We start from the raw sequence: 22,231 nt of genomic DNA, 5'->3' as shown, positions 1-22,231 counted from the left end.
AGGGAGCTCAGCTCTATTTTGGGAAAATTCTTATTCAAAACAAAATAAAATCAGGTTAAAAGTTTGGGGCAAAGTTACTTTAGAAATTGAAAATGCCTCATCAGAATTTATGGGTAGCTGAGATCTTAAATGCACAGTACCGAATAGTTTTAGTCAGGGGATGCAAATATGAGTTAAATCCCGGGAACGCTATGAATGCAGTAGGCCTTGCTGGAATCTGGTGTCACATCATAGGCATTTTGTGTAGAAGAGATCGACCTTGGTCCTTCAGGTTGGGGATGTGGACCACCTTTGCTGGAAAGGTGAGCGGACCGGCCTGATGTGCAGGCCTGTTCCAGGGAAGAGCAGCATGTAAGCCAGCTCTCTGTCCCCTTCGTCACAAGCCGGGCCTGACTCTGGGTAGTCACGGCATGGCATGATTATGGGGTGACGGATAGGGTGTCGAGGAGCACGGCTGCCTGTTAGAGAGATGGCCGCGCTCCTGGGTGGTCCCTACACTTCTGTCGCTGCAGGCGCAGGAAGCAGCGTCTTACTTAATCTGCAGGACTCTGTGACCTTCTGTTATTTGGGGCAGTGGAGAGACAGCTGTTTTCATGTGCTCTTTAGGGTCTCTGTGTACATAGAGTTAAACTGATCTTCAAACTGGTCTCCAGGTTTTTCTCAAGAAAGTGAAGTGCTCAGTTTCTGATCTTCCTTGATCAGTTTTTGTTTCCTTTTGCTAGAGAGTTGGAGGAGGCGGGTGAGCAGTTGAAGAGTGGTGGGCATGTCTGTGTGAGGGGAGCATCTGGGTGCACTGCCTGGAATTCTAGAAAAGTCGTAATCAATAAGCAAAATGACATCATTTTTCAGTTTTTTTTTTTTTTTTTATCATTTTTCAGTTTTAAATATACCTTTTTTTTTGTCCCTTAGGGTTTTATCTATCAATTGCAGTCAATTTAATTCTCAATTTTAGATAGCATATTAAATGTAGTTTCAACATAGAGGCTATGAAAACTGTTTTACTCTGTGTCCTGAAATAGCATTTTAATTTTGCATTTTAGAAATTAAGTTGAGGGGCTTTTTAAATACCATTTTCAGCCTTTAGGTTAAAAGACTTGGCTCCTGAGTTCTTACAACATGTTTGTCAACACGTATTTCACTCATGCCTTCAGTGTTTCTTCCCATAACAGACTTTTCCAAAGGAAACAGCATATTAATGTGGTCCCAGCAATCATTTTATTTGGACCTGAGGAGTCATAGAACATTTGTCATTAATTTAGTGGAGAGATTTTGAGTGTATGGGCTTTGGATAGGATGTGGATAGGGTTAAGAATAAATAGAAGTTATGAATATCTTTCCCTTAGTCAATCCATTTTGCTTATGAATGAAGTTACAGTCTCTTGAATTAACATTAGTATTTCTTGAAGCTGGAATTTGCTTTACTTGAGGATCTGCCAGGAGAATTTTTGAAGCTGTTGTCCACCTTCTCTATCCCCTTCTGCTCTGTCTCCAGCATTGATTCACCCCACCTCCCATTCATGGGAGTTTCATGGCTCCTGCTTTCAGGCAGATTTTGCTGTTTCCCCCCGGCACTGTTGGCCAAGGCAGGAGCTCCAGGCTGTCTGCTCAGATAGGGACATAAAAGTCTAGAGAAAATACTAGAGTCTGTGTTCACCACATAGGAGACTTTCCTGAGCTTCTTTGAATCTTAATTAACCCGTTGCCCTACCTCCAAATTTCTGAATTCTACTATTCGAGGTCAAGTTGGATATAGAGAGTTATATGTGCCATATTTCTGTCTCTGTATAGTTAATATGTATTATGTATTTGTGCCCAAATTATAAGACTTAGAGTACTTACTCTCAAGATTTGAAGAGATTTAGGACATCTTTTGGAGAAGGAAATGGCAACCCACTCCAGTATTCTTGCTTGGAGAATCCCAGGGACTGGGGAGCCTGGTGGGCTGCCGTCTGCAGGGTCGCACAGAGTCGGACATGACTGAAGCGACTTAGCAGCAGCAGCAGGACATCTTTATTTCATGACATTCTTGGTAAATTTATGTGATTGTTGCATGTTTATTCTTATTTGGCCTGCAATGCAGGAGACCCAGGTTTGATCCCTGGGTTGGGAAATTCCCCCGGAGAAGGGAATGGCTAAGGAGATCCAACCAGTCCATCCTAAAGGAGATCAGTCCTGGGTGTTCATTGGAAGGACTGATGCTGAAGCTGAAACTCCAATACTTTGGCCACCTCATGCGAAGAGTTGACTCATTGGAAAAGACCCTGATGCTAGGAGGGATTGGGGGCAGGAGGAGAAGGGGACGACAGAGGATGAGATGGCTGGATGGCATCACCAACTCGATGGACATGAGTTTGAGTAAACTCCGGGAGTTGGTGATGGACAGGGAGGCCTGGCGTGCTGCGATTCACGGGGTCGCAAAGAGTTGGACACGACTCAGTGACTGAACTGAACTGAACCCATTCCACTATTCTTGCCTGGGAAATCCCATGGACAGAGGAGCCTAATGGACTATAGTCCACGGGGTTGCAAAGGGTTGGACAAGACTGAGGGACTAAACGCTTTAAATTTATAGCTATTAACCTAAATGGGTTTATAGAAAGCATGCAGTAGAGCCTGAGGGCTGTCCGTAGCACTGCAGTCCTTTAAAACCTCATGAACTACAGCTGTGAAAGAGAACAGAAGTTTTTACCTCTTGACTTCATCTTGCTTTGCAGCAGCTTTCAGAGGTAGATTGAATTAGTGAATTAGCTTTTATATTTCTACTAGCATTTTGTTTACTGAGTGATTTAAGAAACTGGATTATTGATGAACTCTCACAGTGACTAAGTGGAGAAGTGCCTCCTGATTTGTTGTGACTTAGAAACAGTATTGAGCTGGCAGGCAAGGTTAAGAAATATGATGGCTTTTGTATGTTGCTGAGTGGGTATCAAGCCTCAGGAGTTTAGTTTCAGGTTTCTAAAAACCCTGGGCATAGTCATCTCTGTCTCAGTCATCACAGCATGTCTCATTTCTAATGTAAAAACATGTCCATTTAAGAAATTTAAGGTATCATTAATTTCATCTGAAATTTCTCATAAATCTGACATAATTTGGTTTTGAAACAGTAACAGGATAATTTAGTTTCATTTATGTGCTGAGAATAACAACTGGTATTTATTGTTTATACTTATGCAATTTTATAGATGGAGTTTTAACATTGAATGCGGAGAACACTAATTATGACTATCAAGTTCCAAACTTCCATAAATGTGAAATCTGTCTGCTATCTTTTCCAAAAGAGTCCCAGTTTCAACGCCACATGCGGGATCACGAGCGAAATGACAAGGTATGTATTTATAAGAAGGATGTCGGAAATGTGAGCGTTGAAACTGGAGGAACTGTCAAATCAGCATTCTTTCTTATTCCTACATTGCTTATTATGTAAATGAAGATTCTGAGGTTTTGTTTTTAGCTGTAGTATTTCTAGCCATGGTTAGGTGATGAGAGAAAGTGAGAGCATGTCTAGTGAATCTAATGAAATTATTTGTGAGTGGACAGAGAAATAATCTTAAAATATGACTTTCTTTCAATTTCCCGTGTCTCGATGTGTTTTTCTCTGGCAGGCAGTGTTACCCTCAAGTGGTCTTGCATCTTAAGGAATTTGAGGTATTTTAGATCATGTTTCCGCAGGCAGCATCCCTCTGGTACACAGGGGTTGAACTCTAGTGCCTCTGGTGGGATGTGTCAGGGCGGTTAGAACTTGGCAGCTGAGCCCCGTGAAGCGAGTGAGTGCCGAGCCCTCTGGGCTAGCGCAGCGTGAGCCAGTGAGTCTTCTGGGATGGGACTCGCGCCCGGGCGCCCTTTTCTGGAGGGCGGGGTGTGAGCAGCTCCAGCCTCACTCTGGGCACGAGTGATGATGTTGTAGCTGTGACCATATGTTGCTAACACCAGAACCCACTGGGCGTTAACCTCCCAGGTGGAAAATCTGAAAATCCTGACCCATTAGGGTCTGTTTATTTCCAAGAGAAATACCAGGGATTTTCTTTGTACAAGTAAGTGGCAGAACACCTTCCATTTGGGGAATTTTAGGTGGGGCTAGGCAGCCGTGTGACAATCCAGTGAGAGTTTTATGGTTAGTTTGTTGGAAGTGATTTTGTTTACAGCAATGGAGTTGTCATAAAAAGAAGGGGAAAGTCCCACCCAATAAGTTGAAGTCTCTCACTTTTGCTTTCATAGAGGTTTCATTCTGTTAGATTTATATGCAGCATTTCTCATTAGAAATAATTTTCTATGCAAATGTGATGTCTCTGTATACTGCTTTGAGAAATTCTGTAAGGAGCTTTCCTGTGTCCATTTTGGATTTATTGACTTCAGGTCCAGAAGGACTTCAGAAGTTGCTTCTAAAGCTTATCTGTGGATTGTGGTGCTTGCTAATGTTTGAATGACGTTTATTGTGGAAAGATTGTGTTTCAGTAGCTTTTTGACTTTTCTCTCCACCTAGCCACATCGATGCGACCAGTGCCCCCAAACCTTTAATGTTGAGTTCAACCTGACCCTTCACAAATGTACCCACAATGGGGAGGATCCTACTTGTCCCGTGTGTAACAAGAAATTCTCCAGAGTGGCTAGTCTCAAAGCACATGTTATGCTGCATGAAAAGGAAGAGGTAATTATTTCGGCCTATACTTTGTTCACTGATTTTTAAAATGCATCTCATCTTGGGTCAGGAGGCTTTTAGTTAGCAAAAGTCTTTTGTATAGGTGTCATGGAGCCCATTATCTTGAAACTCGCCTCAGCCAGTCTCCAGGTCCCTGGTAAAGCATCTGTTTTTGGGTCGTGTCAGCAGCTTAGGGCGAGACTTTTTAATGTGTGGTGTATTCGGAGGATCAAAGTTCGTCCACAGTGGCTGGCAGAGGTGACCCCTGTTTTCTCCTTAACAGAAGTTAGCTTCTGTAGAATTCTGAGTGGCCAAAGGTAAACTTTCTGCCTCTGAAGATGGTAGAGTCTCCTTGCCTGGCTCCTGCATCCCCTGACACATGGGCATTTGGGAGAAGAGAGGAAATTCATGAAGACACAAAGCAGTTTATGCCCCCCAGTAATAGTCTGAAAGGGGACAGTCTTGAGATGGAGTAGAGAGTGTTGGGGGCACGCTGCCCAGAGAGGCCTGCCTGCTGCTGGGTGGGCGCGCGTGAAGTGTAAAATATCACCCCTCACTGTTACCATAGACAGTCAGGAACATGCAAATGTAGCAAAGAGAAAATAGCAGTCACCTCTAATTCGGCTACCCAGGGGTGATTACAGGTAACTATTTGGTGTGGTTTTCTCCTGAGACAGAAAAACATAAACATTTAATTGCACGTGTGAAATCTGCATCCTGAAAACTGAGTTTGTACATCATGTATAGGTTTGTGTCCTCTTTTTACGTCTTTAATTTTTTTGTATAAAATAATTTCTTTTTAAAAATCTTATTAAATAAGTAATACATTTTCATTTTGGAAAAAGCTAGAAACTGAAGATTAACAAAAGTAAAAGAACCAATAGTCACACCAGTGGGAGAGAATGCATATACAGTTGACCCTTGAGCAGCGTGGGTAGAACTTTTAAGTAAACACGTCCGACAGGACTGGGTGGTTCCAGGACCAAGGATGGGGAGCCGTGGACATGGAGGGCCTGCTGTAAAGTTATGCTCAGATTTTCACCTGTGGGGTCGATGGCCCTAGGCTTCCATGCTTTTCAAGGGTCAGTTGTGCTGTTTCTGGCTTTTTTTTGTGTGTGGGGGGGTGTACATCTACTTCCATAATAGTTTGTTTAAGAATAGTGTTTTTAGTGCAAATATAGTTATATACTATTATGTCATCTGCTCTGTTCCTTTCGTATTTGTGAATGCCTCTTTCCCTCGTTCACTGAGTCAACCATGAGTGTTTCCCCCACATCGCTATTCTAAACCACTTTACTAAAGCCTTCAGCACCTAGATAGAGTCATGATATTTCTACCATTTCCTTTATTTTAACATTTAAGTTGTTTGTTCTCCTTCAGTACTATAAACGATGCAGATAACGCATGTGTCTTTCATCGTTTCACTGAAATAGACTCCTGCAATTGGATTTACTGAATTAACAAGGCTTCTTCAGGCTCTTTTTTTTTTTTTTCCTTCAGGCTCTTTGTAGAGTGCCACCTTGTATTCTAGAAAGCGTGTGCCCCTCTGTACCTTCTGCAGACTGTAGGCCTGGCTACCATCTGGACAGCTGTAGCACTGTCCAGAAATGGCCAATGTGTTCTTTTCAAAAGGCAGAAAGTGTTTAATATGGTATTTTAAAATATCTGGGAGTCAGTTCACATAGTGAGACTCAAACAGTAGAGAAAAGGGTAGAGAGTTAAGCCTCCTTCGGCCCCGGACCTCAGTTCTCCCAGGAGCAGCTTGTCTGGGGGCGGCAGTGCGCGCACAGACCTGTGCGCCCCACGAAGGCAGCCGAGTGCTGGCGTTCTGTGCTGTCCTCTTCAGCTCACTGAGTCTCGGGTACTGTTTCGGCCCCACGGTGCTATGTGGCATCCGCTGCCCTGGCCCGTGGGGTTGCCCTTGGGCTGGGCGTGGCCAGCGCAGCCTCGCGTTGCTCTGTGAGGGGCTGGGGGGCTGCGGGAAGCCTGCCCTCGGGACCGGGGCTGAGCTGACCAGGGGCGCGCGTGGGCGCGCGCACACACACATACACGGGGATCGTGTGAATGGAATGCTGGGATCACTGCTTCGAACTGATGTGCGTGTGTTGGGTGGGAGGGGAGTGTGGGATGTGCCCGCAGCGCCCGTCAGCTGGGTGGCGGTCTGCATTGAGGTTCGGTTTGGGGACACCTGTGTGATGGGAGGGGGGAGTTGGGTGTCGGCGGAGGGCTGCAGTGCTGTGACGCGCTCGAGGCCGGCAGCCGTGCGGGGAAGCCTGGCGGCGGGGGGCCCTGTGAGTTGGGCCTCCACTCCCCCGGTTCTGCGTGCATCCGCGGCATAGGGCGCCTGCTGGCCCTGCGGTGAGCCAGGGAAACCATGCCCAGGGCCGGGGCGGGGGGTGGGGGTGGCTGTGCTGGGCTCAGGAGGGTGGGTGCGGGGGGGCTGTGCTGGGCTCAGGAGGGTGGGGTCTGCGGGGGCGGCTGGGGCGTCTCCCGAACACTGAGCAGCACCTTGAGACAGATTCCTGTGGGCAGGGCAGAGAGCTCCTGAGACAGCCTGGGAGGGACGCCCCGGGGGGCGCAAAAGAAGGGCCACGGTGGCCCCGGGGAGAGGGCAGAAAGGGCAGGTGTTACAGGCAAGGAGCCTGAAGGTGGTTGCTGTTTATCGTGTCGCATACTCTGACTTTAAAAATTTCATCTTAAGCCAGATGGGGACTGATAAGAAAGGCACACGTTTCCTTGACGGTCTGCTGGCCACTCAGCAGTCACTGACATCACCCAGGGCCACCTGCCTCTTCAGGAGGCATGAGCAGGAGCTCCGGCCGCAGGAAACGCAGTGCAGTGGGCAGGCCGCCTGCTGCCCTCCAGGCCTCACGCTGCCACCGGGATGTGCCCGGGACCCAGGCTGCCGGGGCCCAGAGGGATGGGAGGCCCATCCAGGCCCCTTGGGGTTGGCGGGTGTGACGTCGCGGCAGCTACAAAACCTCCCGTCCGATAGCCCATGTCAGTTGTGGTTCAGTGTGTGCTCCATCCTGCTTTCACCATGTGAACTAATTGTACACAAGCCAGGGTTTACTCAGAAAGTTCAGACAAGTTTCAGAGGAATAGCCATGTAGATATCTCCTGAAATGTACTCACCTGCTCATTTGGTTAAAAAAAAAAAATACGCAAAAAAGAGGGTGGATCTGAGCCAGAGCAAATAAACAGGGCTGGGAGTGGGGGATAAAAGTCATGGTTTGCGTCATGACTGTAAGTTGTCAGCGCAGGGTGAGTGTTTTGCCTGCAGAGTCAGGGTACACGTGGCCCTACTGCTACATTCGAGGTGGGCAGCAAGTTTTGTTGTGAGGTGTTTTTAAAAATTTTTTGACAGTTCGTAAGAAAGAAATTTCTTTATTATCAGCAAGATACTACCAATACAGCAGTTCGTTATTTCCTTGCATTTTTAGATACTAACACTAACTTAAAGTTATTTAAGTTGAAGTCATTGGATTGCTCCAAGTATCCCATTCAACTTCATCCATTCCGCGAAGGATGTGCTGACTAGCGTCAGTGAGCGGCCTCATTCAGTGAGGTTTCTGTGCATTCACAAGACCATCAGGTGCAGTAATTAGAAGAAAGTCTGGTGGGAAGAGATAGCTTTGTACTCTTTGTTTAGAACTAGCAGTTTAGGCTCACTGACAGGTCATGCTCGTTCTTTTCCACGTTTGGATCTTTTAAATAAATAGCTGTATTATGGGGCGCCTCACTTTGTACCGCGTCGGCAGTTCATTGCTGAGCACTGCCTCTGTGTGCTGAGCTGCCCAGCATCCTACGTGTATCTCTGGACTTAACTGTGGCAGCCCCGTGAGTGCCCCGTGAGGCCAGGTGTTGCTGTCACCACTGTTTCACACCCCTTGGGCGGTCAGCACACTCAGGTGCACATGGCTAGTGATTAGGAGCCTTAACGTGAACCAAGGCCCAGCTTTGGAACACTGGACCTGCGCTGTCCTAACTGAGACACGAGTAATTTAAAATTTACCGTGGCTGTATTTTCAGAAGTCAAAATAAAACAGATGAAATAAATTTTATTTATGAAAATATATCCAAAATGTTGTAAAGTCGCACATTAAAAGTTACTGTGCTGTTTTACACCTTGCCTTCTTTTCAGTAAGCCTTTGAAATCCTGTGTGTATCTTATGTTAGCCCCACAGGTGCTCAGCCAGGCACATCTGGACGGAATCGCTGACTGTTCTATAATCGACCTTCCACATAAACCAGACGGAAAGAATGATAGGTGTTTCCATTTAAGAACTTACCAGCTGTCAGCTTGTTTTAAGGAAGTCTATTAAACTATCATCTTAATTTAAATTCTTTCCTGACCTTTTTGTGGCATCCAAGTCCTGCTTCAGAGTTTTCACAGCGTAGATGGACAAAGTGCTGTTACCCAGCAGTCAGTTTGAAGCAGCTCACTTTGCTCAAAAGCTGTGGTGTTCTCTCATCATTTTCCCTGTGTTTCTGTCAACAAAGAAGTGATTTCTTGTATCCTCGTGTTTGGACCCCACGGTGTATCTTTTGAGAGACAAGGCAGTGTTTGTTCCCCAGGAGGGCGCACTCTGTGCGTCAGCGGTTTAAGCAGCCATGCTCCGGCGCGTCCGCGTGCTCACGGGTGGCCTCTCCCCCTTAGAACCTCATCTGCTCCGAGTGCGGGGATGAGTTCACCCTGCAGAGCCAGCTGGCCATCCACATGGAGGAGCACCGCCAGGAGCTGGCTGGGAGCCGCAGTCACACCTGCAAGGCCTGCAGGAAGGAGTTCGAGACGTCCTCACAGCTCAAGGAGCACATGAAGACACATTACAAGATCAGGTGGGGAGCCTTTCCCAGCTAAAGAAGATTACACCATGTATGAAAAATTGGCACGCTGCTTTAGGAACAGGAGCAGGGCGACTCGGGAGTGTGGTACTGGGATGGCTTTTATAACCTGTGTTCCGTGTCGTGTCTGCAGTAAGGCAGATAAGGTGAAAAATGAAACATCAGACTGAGGGTGGAAGTTTTTAGCTGTATTACAGTAACAGCTGTATAACAAGGTGTTGGCAGTACACTTTTAATGGGCAGGTAAGAAGGTGTGTAGAGTGAACTCACAGGGCCAGAGTAGCATCCTTTTTAGTGAGTTGGTTTATTTGTACTAACTGGAGCTTGCACGTATCCAACACTGCTTCATGTGTCTGCAAACAGATAATTAAAACTTGATTTAATCGTTAACAGACCACCCTTCAGGCCAGGATACTGCTGTGGTCTCCGTTTTGCAGATGAGAAAGCCTAGGCTGGAGGTTCCTGCCCAGCCTTCAGGATGCGGCGAGGCTGCTTGTGGGGGCTGGAGCAGGGAGAGCCAGGGCGCAGGGCGGCAGCTGCGGACCGGGGAGGCGGGAGCCTCCTCGCTCCTGTGTGTGCGCTTGATCTCTCCTTAAAGCTGTCTCTGGTTTTGAAGCAGTGGGGGCACAGGGACCCCCACTTACCGCGTGCTTTCCCTCCGGGATCCCAGGGTGGCCGGCACCAGGTCGTACAACAGGAACATCGACAGGAGCAGCTTCACATACTCCTGCCCGCACTGCGGAAAGACGTTCCAGAAGCCGAGCCAGCTGACACGGCATGTCCGGATACACACAGGTGTGGGGCGCACTGGCTCCTGGAGGACCCCTGACGGGGCCTCGGGGCCAGACTGTGCCCTGGAGCCGGCCGGCCTGGACCGGGGTCTCGGCTTTCCCACCGCTTGCTGGGGCCCGCGGTGCTCCTTTGCGATGTTGAGGAGGCGGTGGGAGTGTGGGTCTGCGGCCACAGGGAGGCGTTCTGCCTGGAGGGGGCAGATGTGCGGTCTTGAGTTTGGGTAACTTAAGAAGTATTTCTCTTAACCCATCAGGTGCTCACACAGTGCAGAATCTTATTTTGATCATCTTTCTCCCTCTCCAGGTGAAAGGCCATTTAAGTGTAGCGAATGTGGAAAAGCTTTTAACCAGAAAGGAGCGCTGCAGACTCACATGATTAAGCATACGGGTGAGAAGCCCCATGCCTGTGCCTTCTGTCCCGCCGCCTTTTCTCAGAAAGGGAACCTCCAGTCCCACGTGCAGAGGGTTCACTCCGAGGTGAGCATGTCCCCGGGCTGTAGGCGTGTGGTGGGCTGGGGTGGAGCGGGGAGGTCCTCACGGGGGTGCAGACGTCACAGGCCCCCGGAGTGAAGGGTGAGCCACTTGCTAAATGTAGATGAAGGGTTTGTGCGGAGCAAACCCTGTTTAAAAAAGTACGTGTGTGCAGTGCAGGCTCAGTCAGGTCCGGCTTTTTGCGACCCCATGGACTGGCCCGCCAGGCTCCTCACATGGGATTCTCCAGGCAAGAATACTGGAGTGGGTTGCCATGCCCTCCTCCAGGGGATTTTCCCTATCCAAGGATTGAACCCACTTCTCCTGCATTGCAGGTAGATTCTTTACCACTGAGCCACCTAAGAAGCTCCCCAAAATACATACATATGTATATATATGCACAAGTACATACATACACATGAATAATATATGTCTATATATATATATAACATATGAACCTTTTTGGCTTGTATGGAAATATAAAATACTATTTTTTGTCTTTTTACCAACAATATTATAGCTTTGATGAATAAACATTTGAAAATAATCATAATACTGTTGCTGGTTATGGTCTATCAATCTGTGTCACGTCATGCCTTTAGTGAACCTGAAACACGGACGCTTCCAAGTGTAAGGAGCTGAGAGACAAGAGATGAACTGAGGAGGCAGTGTTTTTCTGTGCTGGTATTGCTGCCCTCGTGTGCATCCCCACTCACCTTTTCTGCCAGCAGAGTCCTGGCCAGTGGATTTCCCTCCATACTGCACATTAACTGATCATTTCAGCCAAACTCATGTTCCAGTGTTCTGTTGTCTCCAGATAATACTGATTTGTCAGCCTCTGGAGGTAGCTCTCTTCATCCCATTCATGTTTGCTCTTGTTAACTGTCGTGATTTGGTGTCTTATTTAGTCTAGTTGGAGATGAAGACGTATTTAAGCAACACAAAACTCTTACCATGGATCATTTATTTTATGTAATTGCTTTGGAGGATGAAAAATATCACAGTCCTAAAAGCAGGTGTATGTCTTTTAATTTTTCCCTTGGTAAATCCTTAGGTAACAGTAAATCCTTACGTAACAGTAAAATGAAGAAAAACTTACACAGTTCTGATAGTTTACAAGCAGACTGAGAACTCATGCAGTGAAGCTGCTTTTGAAGACTGTTCACTGTGGAAGACCCAGGGGCCCTGGGGAGAGCACTGGTGAGGGTGCCTTTTGGCCCGCGTCGGAGCCTCCTGGAGCCGCTCCGTGTGGAGGCGATCGCCGAGGGTCTGTGTCTGCACACACAGCACCGGGAAAGGAGGCCGAGCACCGCCCGGCTTACGGGAGCCCTGCAGGGAAGGCCAGGGCCGCCCGCCCCCGGCCAGAGACCCCCGGGGCCTGTAGTGGGACCGACTCTGGTGTTCCGGGAACAACCCCTAAAGGTTGCTTGGAGTGTTATCTAATCCTGTGGCGAGCCTAAAGCCTGGACTTGCTCTTCTCGAGGTGCTGGGAGGATGGAGTCTCCCCTGAGCGCAGGGCTGGCAGGCACAGCTGACAGGGCTGGTGTGGGGCCTGAGGGCCGGGCGAGGACCGGCGGGCGCCGCCTCCATGCCGGCCCCTGTTCCCATCACTGCTCCATGCTCCACTTCTGCTCCGTCAGAGTTTTAGAAAGTGGTCAATGATGTGACGTGACTGTTGGAACTGGCGGCTGCCCTCCTGACTTGGGTGTTTAAGACTCAGAGTAAAAGTCTAACTGTTTGGCCTTGGTTGTTGAACAGTTAAACCATTTTATTGAACGCTAACCATTTAAGAAATCGAGAACAGGTCAGACTTTTTTTTTTTAACTAGAGCACCGTGACTGAAAATTGTGGTTTTTCACTCCCGAGCCAGTTCTGATTTATAGAAAAGACTGAAATTTCAATTAATCCCAGACTGAAAATATTGATTACAGAGTCAGGTCATTGATTCTAGACCTCTCTAACTTAAAAGGTATAATGAAGAGTTACGTTATTTCTGTCATTTTAATTGAATGGTTAGTTATAATTTGCCATCATTTAAATATTTTAATCTAACAATTAATTGTGAAACATTGTTTTTTCTTTTTTGTTCTTTAAGGTCAAGAATGGCCCTACCTATAATTGTACAGAATGTAGTTGTGTATTTAAAAGTTTAGGTAGCTTGAACACTCACATCAGCAAGATGCATATGGGTGGACCACAGAATTCAGCAGGCGCTACAGAGACTGCTCACGTCTTAACGGTAAGCTTGGCCAGCTGATTGACAGAAGATATTCTTTTACCAAAATCTGTCATCTTAATTATGACCTTTAAAATTGAATAGTAGTATCATAAAGGTGCTATGAAAGTTTCCGCTATGGAAGTATGGGTCCTACTTAATTTGTTTGCTTAATTAGAGAAAATCAAATTTTTGGAAACTTTAAAATAATTTTTATGTGATTCTGATTTATGGGGTGTCATCTGAACCAGTTAGAAATAAGGTCAAACGTCATCACTGTTATGAAGTTGTAATTCCTACAGTCAATGTTAACTGATGATGATTATTGAATATTCTTTATGCTTGTGTTATCATTGAAGAATCACTTCTCTTTTTAAAGTGGTATTTCCCCGGGTCTGATGTGATGGTGATTCTTTCTCCTGAAACCTTGCACTTTTGGGAAACTAAGTTGTATTTTCCAGTTTAACATGCAGTTAAGGTTGTGACTCAGCACGCCCACTTGACTCCTTCCTGTAGACTGTGGTAGCTCAGCCTCCGTCTGCTTCTTCTCCTGCCCTCTCAGCTGAGCTGCCTGGCGGCGTCTAAGTGTGGAGCGTGGTGTCCTGACCGCAGCAGACTAGTCTCATGAGTGCAGAGGGGCCTCATGAGTGCAGCCGGCCAGTAGCTGGTGTCAGGTCGGCAGCTGCCTCTTAGTGCGGACAGCGCAGGCCCAGTTGGTATTTAGTCTGCAAGCGTGGGGCTCCCGTTTAGGGTTGGCTTTTTCCTTTCTCACAATATTTGTGGCTTGGGATGAGTCCTCAGCTTACTCTTGATTAGGGAAAGTGTTGTGAAGAAGTTCTAAAACTGGAGAGTAATCAGTCTTGTAATTAGGTCTTCAATTTTATTTTTGACTGAGTAGTTTTAAATAAAATTTTCAATATATAAATCAAGCAAATGTTAGAGTTTTTTTCCCTTTTCTTTTGGCAGTATGCAAATCCAGCCATGTAGGTGGAGTGAATTACCTGGAATGATAATCCAAGTCATTAAAAAAAATCTACATTCTCAATAAAACACTGAGAATGTCATGCAGGGGTTTGTCCTGATATCTGCCATGACAGTGTCTTGCAGGTTCTCTGACCCCACGTCTTATGTGTGTGTTTTTCAGATTTCTGGGTTTCTGAGGAATCAGATCAGCTCTCCCCTTACATACTCTTGGCTGTGGCTTTACAGACCTATTATTCCTCCAATGCCCCTATTTTTTAGGAACCAAAAAAACTTTTAGACCACAGTGATTTCTTTCTTATTTTCTCTATTTGGTAACTTTTTTCTCCTTCATTTTAGTGACCAACAGGGGGATGAGGTTTGTGTGCTTAATCCCTCATCTTGAAGTGATAGTCTCTACTACCATGTAAAAGACTTTAAAAGAGTTACAGAAAAATTCATTGAATACGTTTTTTTAAGAGCCAGTTTTGGTCTAACTTAAAAAGTCAGTGAGGCATATTTGGAATATTGTTAGATTTTCATGCTCATAATGAAGATAATGCTAGTTTCTTTTTTTAAAAAAATTGGTGTACGAATTAGCGTACTTGTTTACCATTTTTAATGAAACATCGGTGTGTTTCAGGCCACGTTGTTTCAGACTTTACCTCTCCAGCAGACGGACGCCCAGGTCCCGTCGGCTCCCGGTCAGCAGAGCTCGCAGGTGGTGACCGACGTCATCCAGCAGTTGCTGGAGCTGTCGGAGCCGGGGCCGGTGGAGGCCAGCCAGCCGCCCCAGGCCGCCCAGCAGCTGAGCATCACTGTGGGCATCAACCAGGACATCCTGCAGGTGAGACGCGCTGCCCCTGCTGTCCGTGTCCGCCAGGGCCAGGGTCACCGCTGGGAGTCAGTGTTCAGGGCTTGTCGCAGTAAAGACGTCTTCACGAAAGATGTGTCCTAACTGAAACGATTATATTGGAACAAAGCATGCTTATTTGATTACTTATGGAAAGTGCAGATTTTGAAATGATTTATTAATCTATAAACAAAAAGTTTAAAAAACCTAACTTTTTTCTCTGTAAGTGAGTTTCCTGGAAAAGAACAGGCTTTTCAGGGCTTCCTTGTATCTGTCCCTGGTGACAGAGGGTGAGGACTATTTGATTCTTGCCCGAGCTCCTTGGAGACAGCGCCGCGTGTTCTGACCATGTGTGAGCATCTCTGCTTGCATGGAGCTGGCGGAGGAGGGCGCACGGGGCCTCTCGTTCTCCCCCAGGCCCATTCCACGGCCGCGGCCCTCACCCCCGCGCCCCTCCGTTTCCTTGCTGATGGTGAACGCTGACCTGTGCGCTCCACCTTCGTGGTGACACATTGGCTGGGGGGTGAAGAGTCAGGCTGTCAGGGCCCCGTGACAGCTGGTGTCCTGAGGGCGAAGCCCCTCTCGTCTCTTAACAGTGATTCCCAGATGTGCTGTAGACAACCAGCGTTGTCTGATGCAACAATTCTACCAGGCAGTGTAATTAATTTTAATCCCCTTTAATTTTGGAACGCAAATGCTTGCCATGCCAGATTTTGGGTAGGGGTAAGATGTCAGATTTCAAAAGGGACGTTTCCACCTCCAGAGCTGGACGTTTCGCTTATGTTAATAGAGGACTGCTTGGCGATGGAGGCTTTCCTCCTGGTGGGGTTGAGTCAGAATTCCGCAGGTCAGGCTTGCTCGTGTCTTTGTGATTGACTTTGGTGGGCAGGTGCGGGCGTCACCCCTCCTAACCTCCTAGTTCTGTTCTGTCTCAGCAAGCCTTAGAAAACAGTGGGCTGTCTTCAATTCCAGTTGCAGCGCATCCGAGCGACCCCAGCCACACCAAGGCCGCAGCAGCTCAGGGCCAGACCCCAGACGCTACGAGCGTTTCAAGTGAGCCAGCTGACCCTACAGACACAGAGCAAGAGAAAGAGCAGGAAAGCCCAGAGAAGCTGGAGAAAAAGGAGAAAAAGATTATAAAGAAGAAATCACCGTTCCTACCAGGTAATTTTAACATGCCTTAAGGTTCCGACATTTGGGTGGTCAGTTGCTATTTAAGAGTCGTGCCCTCCTTTTTCCTTCTGAAGGGGATGTGTTGTTGAAGGCCCCGATCGTCTCGATCCAATAGCATTTATTTGTGGTGAGCCTTGTTGGACTTGCCCCTTTTCCGCGGGCGGCCGATGTCCCATGATTGAACCCTCCTTCCTGCCAGCCCTTCCCGCCAGTGTCTGCCCCGTTGTACCCCGTTGCCCCCACCTGATGCTCCTGAAGCCCCCCTGCGCCCCCCTTGGCCCTTTCCCAATGGCGCCGTCTGTTCCCCGGCTCCTGGCCCTCGGAAGCCCGCCCCACCTGCGTTTCTGCCTTTCCTTCCGGGCTTCTGGACACAAGCACATGTCATGGTGAAGCTGGGCGCCTGCTGTCCCCTCAGCACTCTCGTGTCTGCTGAGCGGCATGTGTTCCCACAGATGTGACTGCATCACACGTGTCTCCTTCCTTGCTCTCCTTTCGTTCTCTGGGGGACTCGAGTGGTTGTTGGAGGCCAGCTCACGTCGCTGCCTCGTAGGAGCAGGGGTCTTCCTTCCTCAGTGCCGAAGACAAGCAGGACCCCTGGTCCCCTGGGTCACTCGTGCAGCTGGAATGCGTTCTGTGCGTTTCCGAACATCCCACGGGGCTCGGTATGGCTCACCATGCCGGAGCAGGCCTTACTGTGTCTTTCATGGTTAAGATAGATCCCTGCCTTCTGGGAGAAGTGGTCCTATAAAAATGTTTGCTTAATGCACTAACTGTTCTTGGGAGGCATGGACTAACCCTGTGATCTGTGTTAACACTTCTTTCTCAGAGTGTATTGTCTCATTGCTAACATGTGGTTGTGAAATCTTTGAATTTCAGCCCACAAAACATCTTGGCCCTACTCTCCTTCTTCTCCCTCCTCTTTTGATCTGACCCTTCCTCCCCAAGTGAAAAACAGGATGATGGAACCCAAGCAGTTTATTGTCTGGGTTTTCCTGGGATCTGGAGAGGCAAGAAGGAAATAAGGGCCATTGCCACACATTTTTGTCAGCTGTGTGGTGACCTTGAAGGTCCCATGTTAGCCGTGCATTCTTGAACACTTCCTTTTCGTACACCTGATAAAGTGATGAAAGCCCACGGTCCCTGTGAAACAAGTTGCTGCATGTTGTCGTGAACGTCCGGAGATGCTCGGACGTGGCTGAGGGCAGGCCAGGCTGGCCTCCAGGACGTGCTGAAGGGGAGACTTCATCCCACGTTGTCCTCCGTCTTCAGGGTTAGAAACAGCTTTCTCTTCTGCAATGAGCATCAGCTGAAGATTTCAAAATGGAACTGCAGTTAACCCTATTGTACATTATTTTAATGTGGGGTGTTGTACTTACCGAGTTTATAAAGATATGGAGATTCCAGAATGGAACTGCAGTTAACTCTGTTGTACATTATTTTAATATAGAATGTTGTACTTAAAGAGTTTGTAAAGATTATGCAAATTTTAATTTTTGAAATACTTGACTACATTAAATATTTAGAGTACTGAGCAAGTTTATGTAGTTCTAGTAAATTTTAGATTAAACGTGATCCTTAATATAGGTTGGAGCAAGCTTTTTTGGTTTTAATCATCTCTGATGTTGTGATGAGAAAATTACTGGGGGCATGTCTATATATAAAGACAGTCCTTTTGATTAAAAGAAGTCCCTCCTCTTACAGGAACCCCAGTATACTTTTAATGTAATGATCATTTCTGAAAACAAAAACACTTCTTCAAGGGTAGTTGATACCATCTGGTACCCTAAGAAGACCTTGAGCAAACTATTCTTGTCTCATAAGTCATAACATTTTCTTAACAGCTGATAATTAACCTTAATTACATTTCCAAGTTGAACATATGCAGCCATCTAAAGCCATCACTGTGATTTACTCAGTTTTGCGAGAATGAATATTTTTAGTAGAATTTGCTTTGTTATTTTAAGAAGTATTTTATGTTTGAGTTAAATATTTAACAAATACTTTTATATTTATCATAACACTTGTGCCATGTAAATCATTACTTGTTGTTGTTCAGTCGTTAAGTTGTGTCTGACTCTTTGCGACCCCATGGACTGCAGCACGCCAGGCTTCCCTGTCCATCACCATCTCCTGGAGTTTGTTCAAACTCATGTCCATTGAGTCGATGATGCCATCCAACCATCTTCATTATGAAGTTCTAATGAAGTCAGTTAACCTTTCGACTTTCTCATCTGTAAAAGGGCCAGTGATAGGATAAATAAAAGAGAATCCAATAGTGCCTGACGGATAGTAAGTATGTAATAGATACATGTGTTTTTAAGTTTTTCTGAGACTAGGTGGAACTGCTCATGGCACACACTGGTGGGCGGTGGGGCACGCACCTTTCTGCTCCTGCCGGGCTCCGTGCGCCCCGTCCGCCCTCCAGGCCGCTGCCTCACGATGGTCTTGTGTCTCCCAGCAAGCACAGGCATGTTATTATGTATTATATATTATTGTTCTTAGTGAGATGTTGCCATGCTATCTGTGTGATTTTTACTGTCTTGCCATGGTGTCTTACATGTGCAAGATGCCTGAACAGTATTCTCTGTAGCATGTGTTCTTCTCTAGTTTGCTTGGCTTTTGAGTTAAAAGGGAGAAGTATTTTTTGTTTTCATACAGCAGAAGGGAGAGATAGGTTTTATTTTTATATAGCCAAATTTGTCAGTGATTTATGACTTTTGGATTTGGTTAACAGTTAGACTTCAACACTGACAGTATGAAAAAAGTGCCTTTTACCTAACACTTTTACACTTAGATTTTTTTTTTTTTTTACATTATAAAATGATCACCACCATATACCCATTTACCATCTGTATACTTTTGTATTTTAAACCAAATCTCTGACTTAGTTTTATTTTTTGTTGCCGATGGGCACTCAGCTCCCCAGACTCCATTTGTTGAGTAAGTCGCGTTTGCCCTGCTGAAATGCAGGGTCACCTTCATCGTATATTACACTCTCAAACCTGTGTGGGTCTTTTCTGGACTTTATTCCAGTAATCTGTCTTTTTATTCATGTGTTGTAATACCAAATGGTTTTAGCTTTATCGTGTGCTTTATAACTAGGACATCTGGTCCTTTCTCACTTCACTTGTTTTAAAGTTTTTTGTTTTTTTTAAAAAACTATTTTCCCATGTATTTTTTTTTCATATGTACTTTAAAAACATCTACTAAACTTCCAGAACTAGTTCTGAAAAACTCCTATTGGTATTTGTATGTATTGTGCTAAGTCGCGTTAGTTGTGTCTGACTCTTTGAGACCCTGTGGTCCATAGCCCACCAGGCCCCTCTGTCCATGGGATTCTCCAAGCAAGAACACTGGAGCGGGTCACCCTGCCCTCCTCTGGGGGGTCTTCCCAACCCAGGGATGGAACCCACTTCTCTTGCATCTCCTCATTGGCAGGCAGGTTCTTTACCTCTAGCACCACCTGGGAAGCCCTGGTATTTGTATGTAAGTGACTTAATCAGAGTGAACTGATGCCTCTGTAACTTTTTGTCTTTGTACCGAAGAATAGGGTTAGTATGGGATTATATGGAATCATGTATGTGAAACTTATGAAAATTGTAAAGCATTATATAACTTAAAGAATCATTCAGTAAAAAAAAAATTAAAAAAGAATAGGGTATGCATTTCCACTTACTTAGATCTTCTTTTCTTTTCTTCCATATTTTAGTAATAGTTTAAAATTTTCTTCTGGATTTTGACTGTAGATAGGAAGGATATTGATTTCCATAGATTAAAATGTGGGCCTTTTTCTGAGTTTTAGTTTTTTAGGTATATAGCCATATCATTTGTAAACAATAATTTTACCTTTTCCTGTATACTGTGTGTTCTTGTATCTTAACTAGTTACATTGGCTAGCATCTGTCAAACGTGAGAAATTAATGGTAGTGTGATAGTGAACTTTTTCCTGACCTAATTTAGTAGGACTGCTTTTCGTATTTTCCTAATAAGTCAAACATTTTATTGATAGATTTTATTCACCTCCTCCTGTTTTTAGGCAGTTTTTTTAAAACTTAAAACTAGATGTTGAATTTTAGTAAATGCCTTTTCATCTTGAGGATGACTATATATATTTTTTTCTTTTAAAATTTATTGATGTGTTTGAAGAGAAAAGCTATTGCCCAACTCCAGGAAGGATTGCCATGTGGGAATGAAGAACTGGTTTTCCGGATCTTACATTTTGTCACAGGGTCAGAAATCTGGATTCAGTTTTCTCTTTCTAACACTGCCTGGGCCAAGCAAAATACTTGCAGGGTGCATTTGGAGAGCGTCAGGCTCAAAGATCCAGCTGCCAGTCTGTGTCTCTGTTCTCCTTTATTCCTAGAAATAATTAGGAATTATTACATCATCTTACATAATTAAAGATATATTTTCATTTTTGCTTGAAAAAAAAATCTGAGGGAGGTGATTTCCAGACTTTAGCTAACAGAGACTTCCTTTTTGTTCCTTGCTTTTCTGATTTGTCATGGTAAGACATTTAGTTAATTATTGCACTTTTCTAAATTAGTTTTTGTCTATTTAAGCAGTCTTAAGTTTTAGATTTTCTCAATATGAGAAATATCACCATAAAATAAATATCTTTTTCTCATTTTAAAAACATATTTCGCTTGTTTCCTGCTCTTCTCCCCGCCACCTGCCATGGTTTGTGTATGTTCTTCTTTGTTCTTGTTTTCAGAAAAAATATTATTTTGGATTCTTTTACTTAACCTCCTTTCCTGTGTTATTCCTGCAAAGAGGATTATTTTCAGGAATATACATTTTCTCTCCTTGCAAATTCACTTGCGCATAAAGAAAATTCCTTGTATTTACTGATATCAAAGAGAAGGAAACAACTTTTTCTCTTCCCCTAATAAAATAATGTGTGTACAGACACAGTTCAATAAACAGTGAAAATTTTCTGATGAATTTCCTCAACGTGGCCCAAACCTTTTTGATTTCAAGTGGATTCTTATTGTAGGCATCTGTTTCATTTCTGATGAATAAATCTAATTGAAATTTTAAAAGATGATTCTGTCAAATTAGAAATTTGCCAGTTTAGATATTATTTTACTTATTATATTTCGACAAATTCTACTTGTGATTTTTCTTCTGGTGGAAATAGTTTTAAGCCTGGTTCAAGGTTGAATAAAAGTGTTTAGAGTTTTTTTGTATTTGAAGAATTTTCTATATTTGTTCATGAATCATGAACTCATTCAAATGAGTTTTAACTTTGTTTTAACTGTCTAGTTCCTTTCTATAACATGAGAACTTAGCATTTCCTAGTCATTTTATTTGCATTTTTATTAGTATTTTTATTTTTTTATTTGTATTTTTTTATTAGTGACAACAGATTGGCTCAGACAAGACTTATACTATAACTTCTTCGCTCCTTCTCTTCTTGTTCCTTGAGTTAATTTTGTAGCCTTTGGATGAGATCTGCTGTTCTTTGCATTTCCAGCAGATGAGTCTGTACTGCCCATTCTTGATTTATGCTATAGCACCTGTCTCGTTAGAGTTCTGTCTCTCAGCCAGTGATTTGTGTCTTCCTGAGCCTCTTAGGATTGTCTGCAGGATTCAGTCATAGTCGTCATTCGTTTCAGTTATTATGGAGATTTCCGCCTTCCCCGTAGTTGATCGCACATACTCTCTGCCGTGGCAGAAAGCACACAGAGTGTGGCGTGTGGTCTGAGTGTCCCCCCGGCCGCCAGCAGGGTGTCAGTCAAATTTCAGTTATTGTGGAGATTTCTGCCTTCCCCACAGTTGACTGCACATACCCTCTGCCGTGGCAGAAAGCACACAGAGGTGTGGCGTATGGTCTGAGTGTCCCCCGACCCCCAGCAGGATGTCCGCGCTTGGCTTAGCACGGTTCTGAGCCAGGCTGGGCCCGTCTGTCGCCCTCCCCAGGGTCGATCCGTGAGGAGAACGGCGTGCGCTGGCATGTGTGCCCCTACTGCACCAAGGAGTTCCGCAAGCCCAGCGACCTGGTGCGCCATATCCGCATCCACACCCATGAGAAGCCCTTCAAGTGCCCCCAGTGCTTCCGGGCCTTCGCCGTGAAGAGCACGCTGACCGCCCACATCAAGACGCACACGGGCATCAAGGCCTTCAAGTGCCAGTACTGCATGAAGAGCTTCTCCACCTCGGGGAGCCTCAAGGTGCACATTCGCCTGCACACAGGTGCGTGGGGACAGTGGGGCACGGGGGCTCGTGCCCGTGAGGGTCACGGGGCCGCGTGACCTTCTGTAGGCCGAGCCACCTCCACATGAGCG

The 22,231-nt window shown here is 45.5% G+C and overlaps 1 protein-coding gene across 5 annotated transcripts in view; it reads left to right on the top strand.

Moving 5' to 3' along the window:
* ZNF236 (zinc finger protein 236) overlaps positions 1-22,231 on the top strand; it is a 68,983-nt gene that overhangs the window by 7,268 nt on the left and 39,484 nt on the right. For all 5 annotated transcript variants that reach the window (XM_043443891.1, XM_043443890.1, XM_043443889.1 and 2 more), the window contains exons 2-10: positions 3,183-3,325; positions 4,481-4,645; positions 9,297-9,475; positions 10,152-10,276; positions 10,577-10,749; positions 12,839-12,982; positions 14,562-14,765; positions 15,707-15,935; positions 21,867-22,139. In XM_043443891.1, the coding sequence (XP_043299826.1) occupies positions 3,183-3,325; positions 4,481-4,645; positions 9,297-9,475; positions 10,152-10,276; positions 10,577-10,749; positions 12,839-12,982; positions 14,562-14,765; positions 15,707-15,935; positions 21,867-22,139 (1,635 nt within the window). The remainder of the gene's footprint in view (positions 1-3,182; positions 3,326-4,480; positions 4,646-9,296; positions 9,476-10,151; positions 10,277-10,576; positions 10,750-12,838; positions 12,983-14,561; positions 14,766-15,706; positions 15,936-21,866; positions 22,140-22,231) is intronic.

Source organism: Cervus canadensis, chromosome 23, assembly GCF_019320065.1.
Source record: "Cervus canadensis isolate Bull #8, Minnesota chromosome 23, ASM1932006v1, whole genome shotgun sequence".
Classification (NCBI taxonomy): domain Eukaryota; kingdom Metazoa; phylum Chordata; class Mammalia; order Artiodactyla; family Cervidae; genus Cervus; species Cervus canadensis.
Note: the sequence above shows the minus strand (reverse complement) of the source record. Positions and strands in the feature narration are given on the sequence as shown.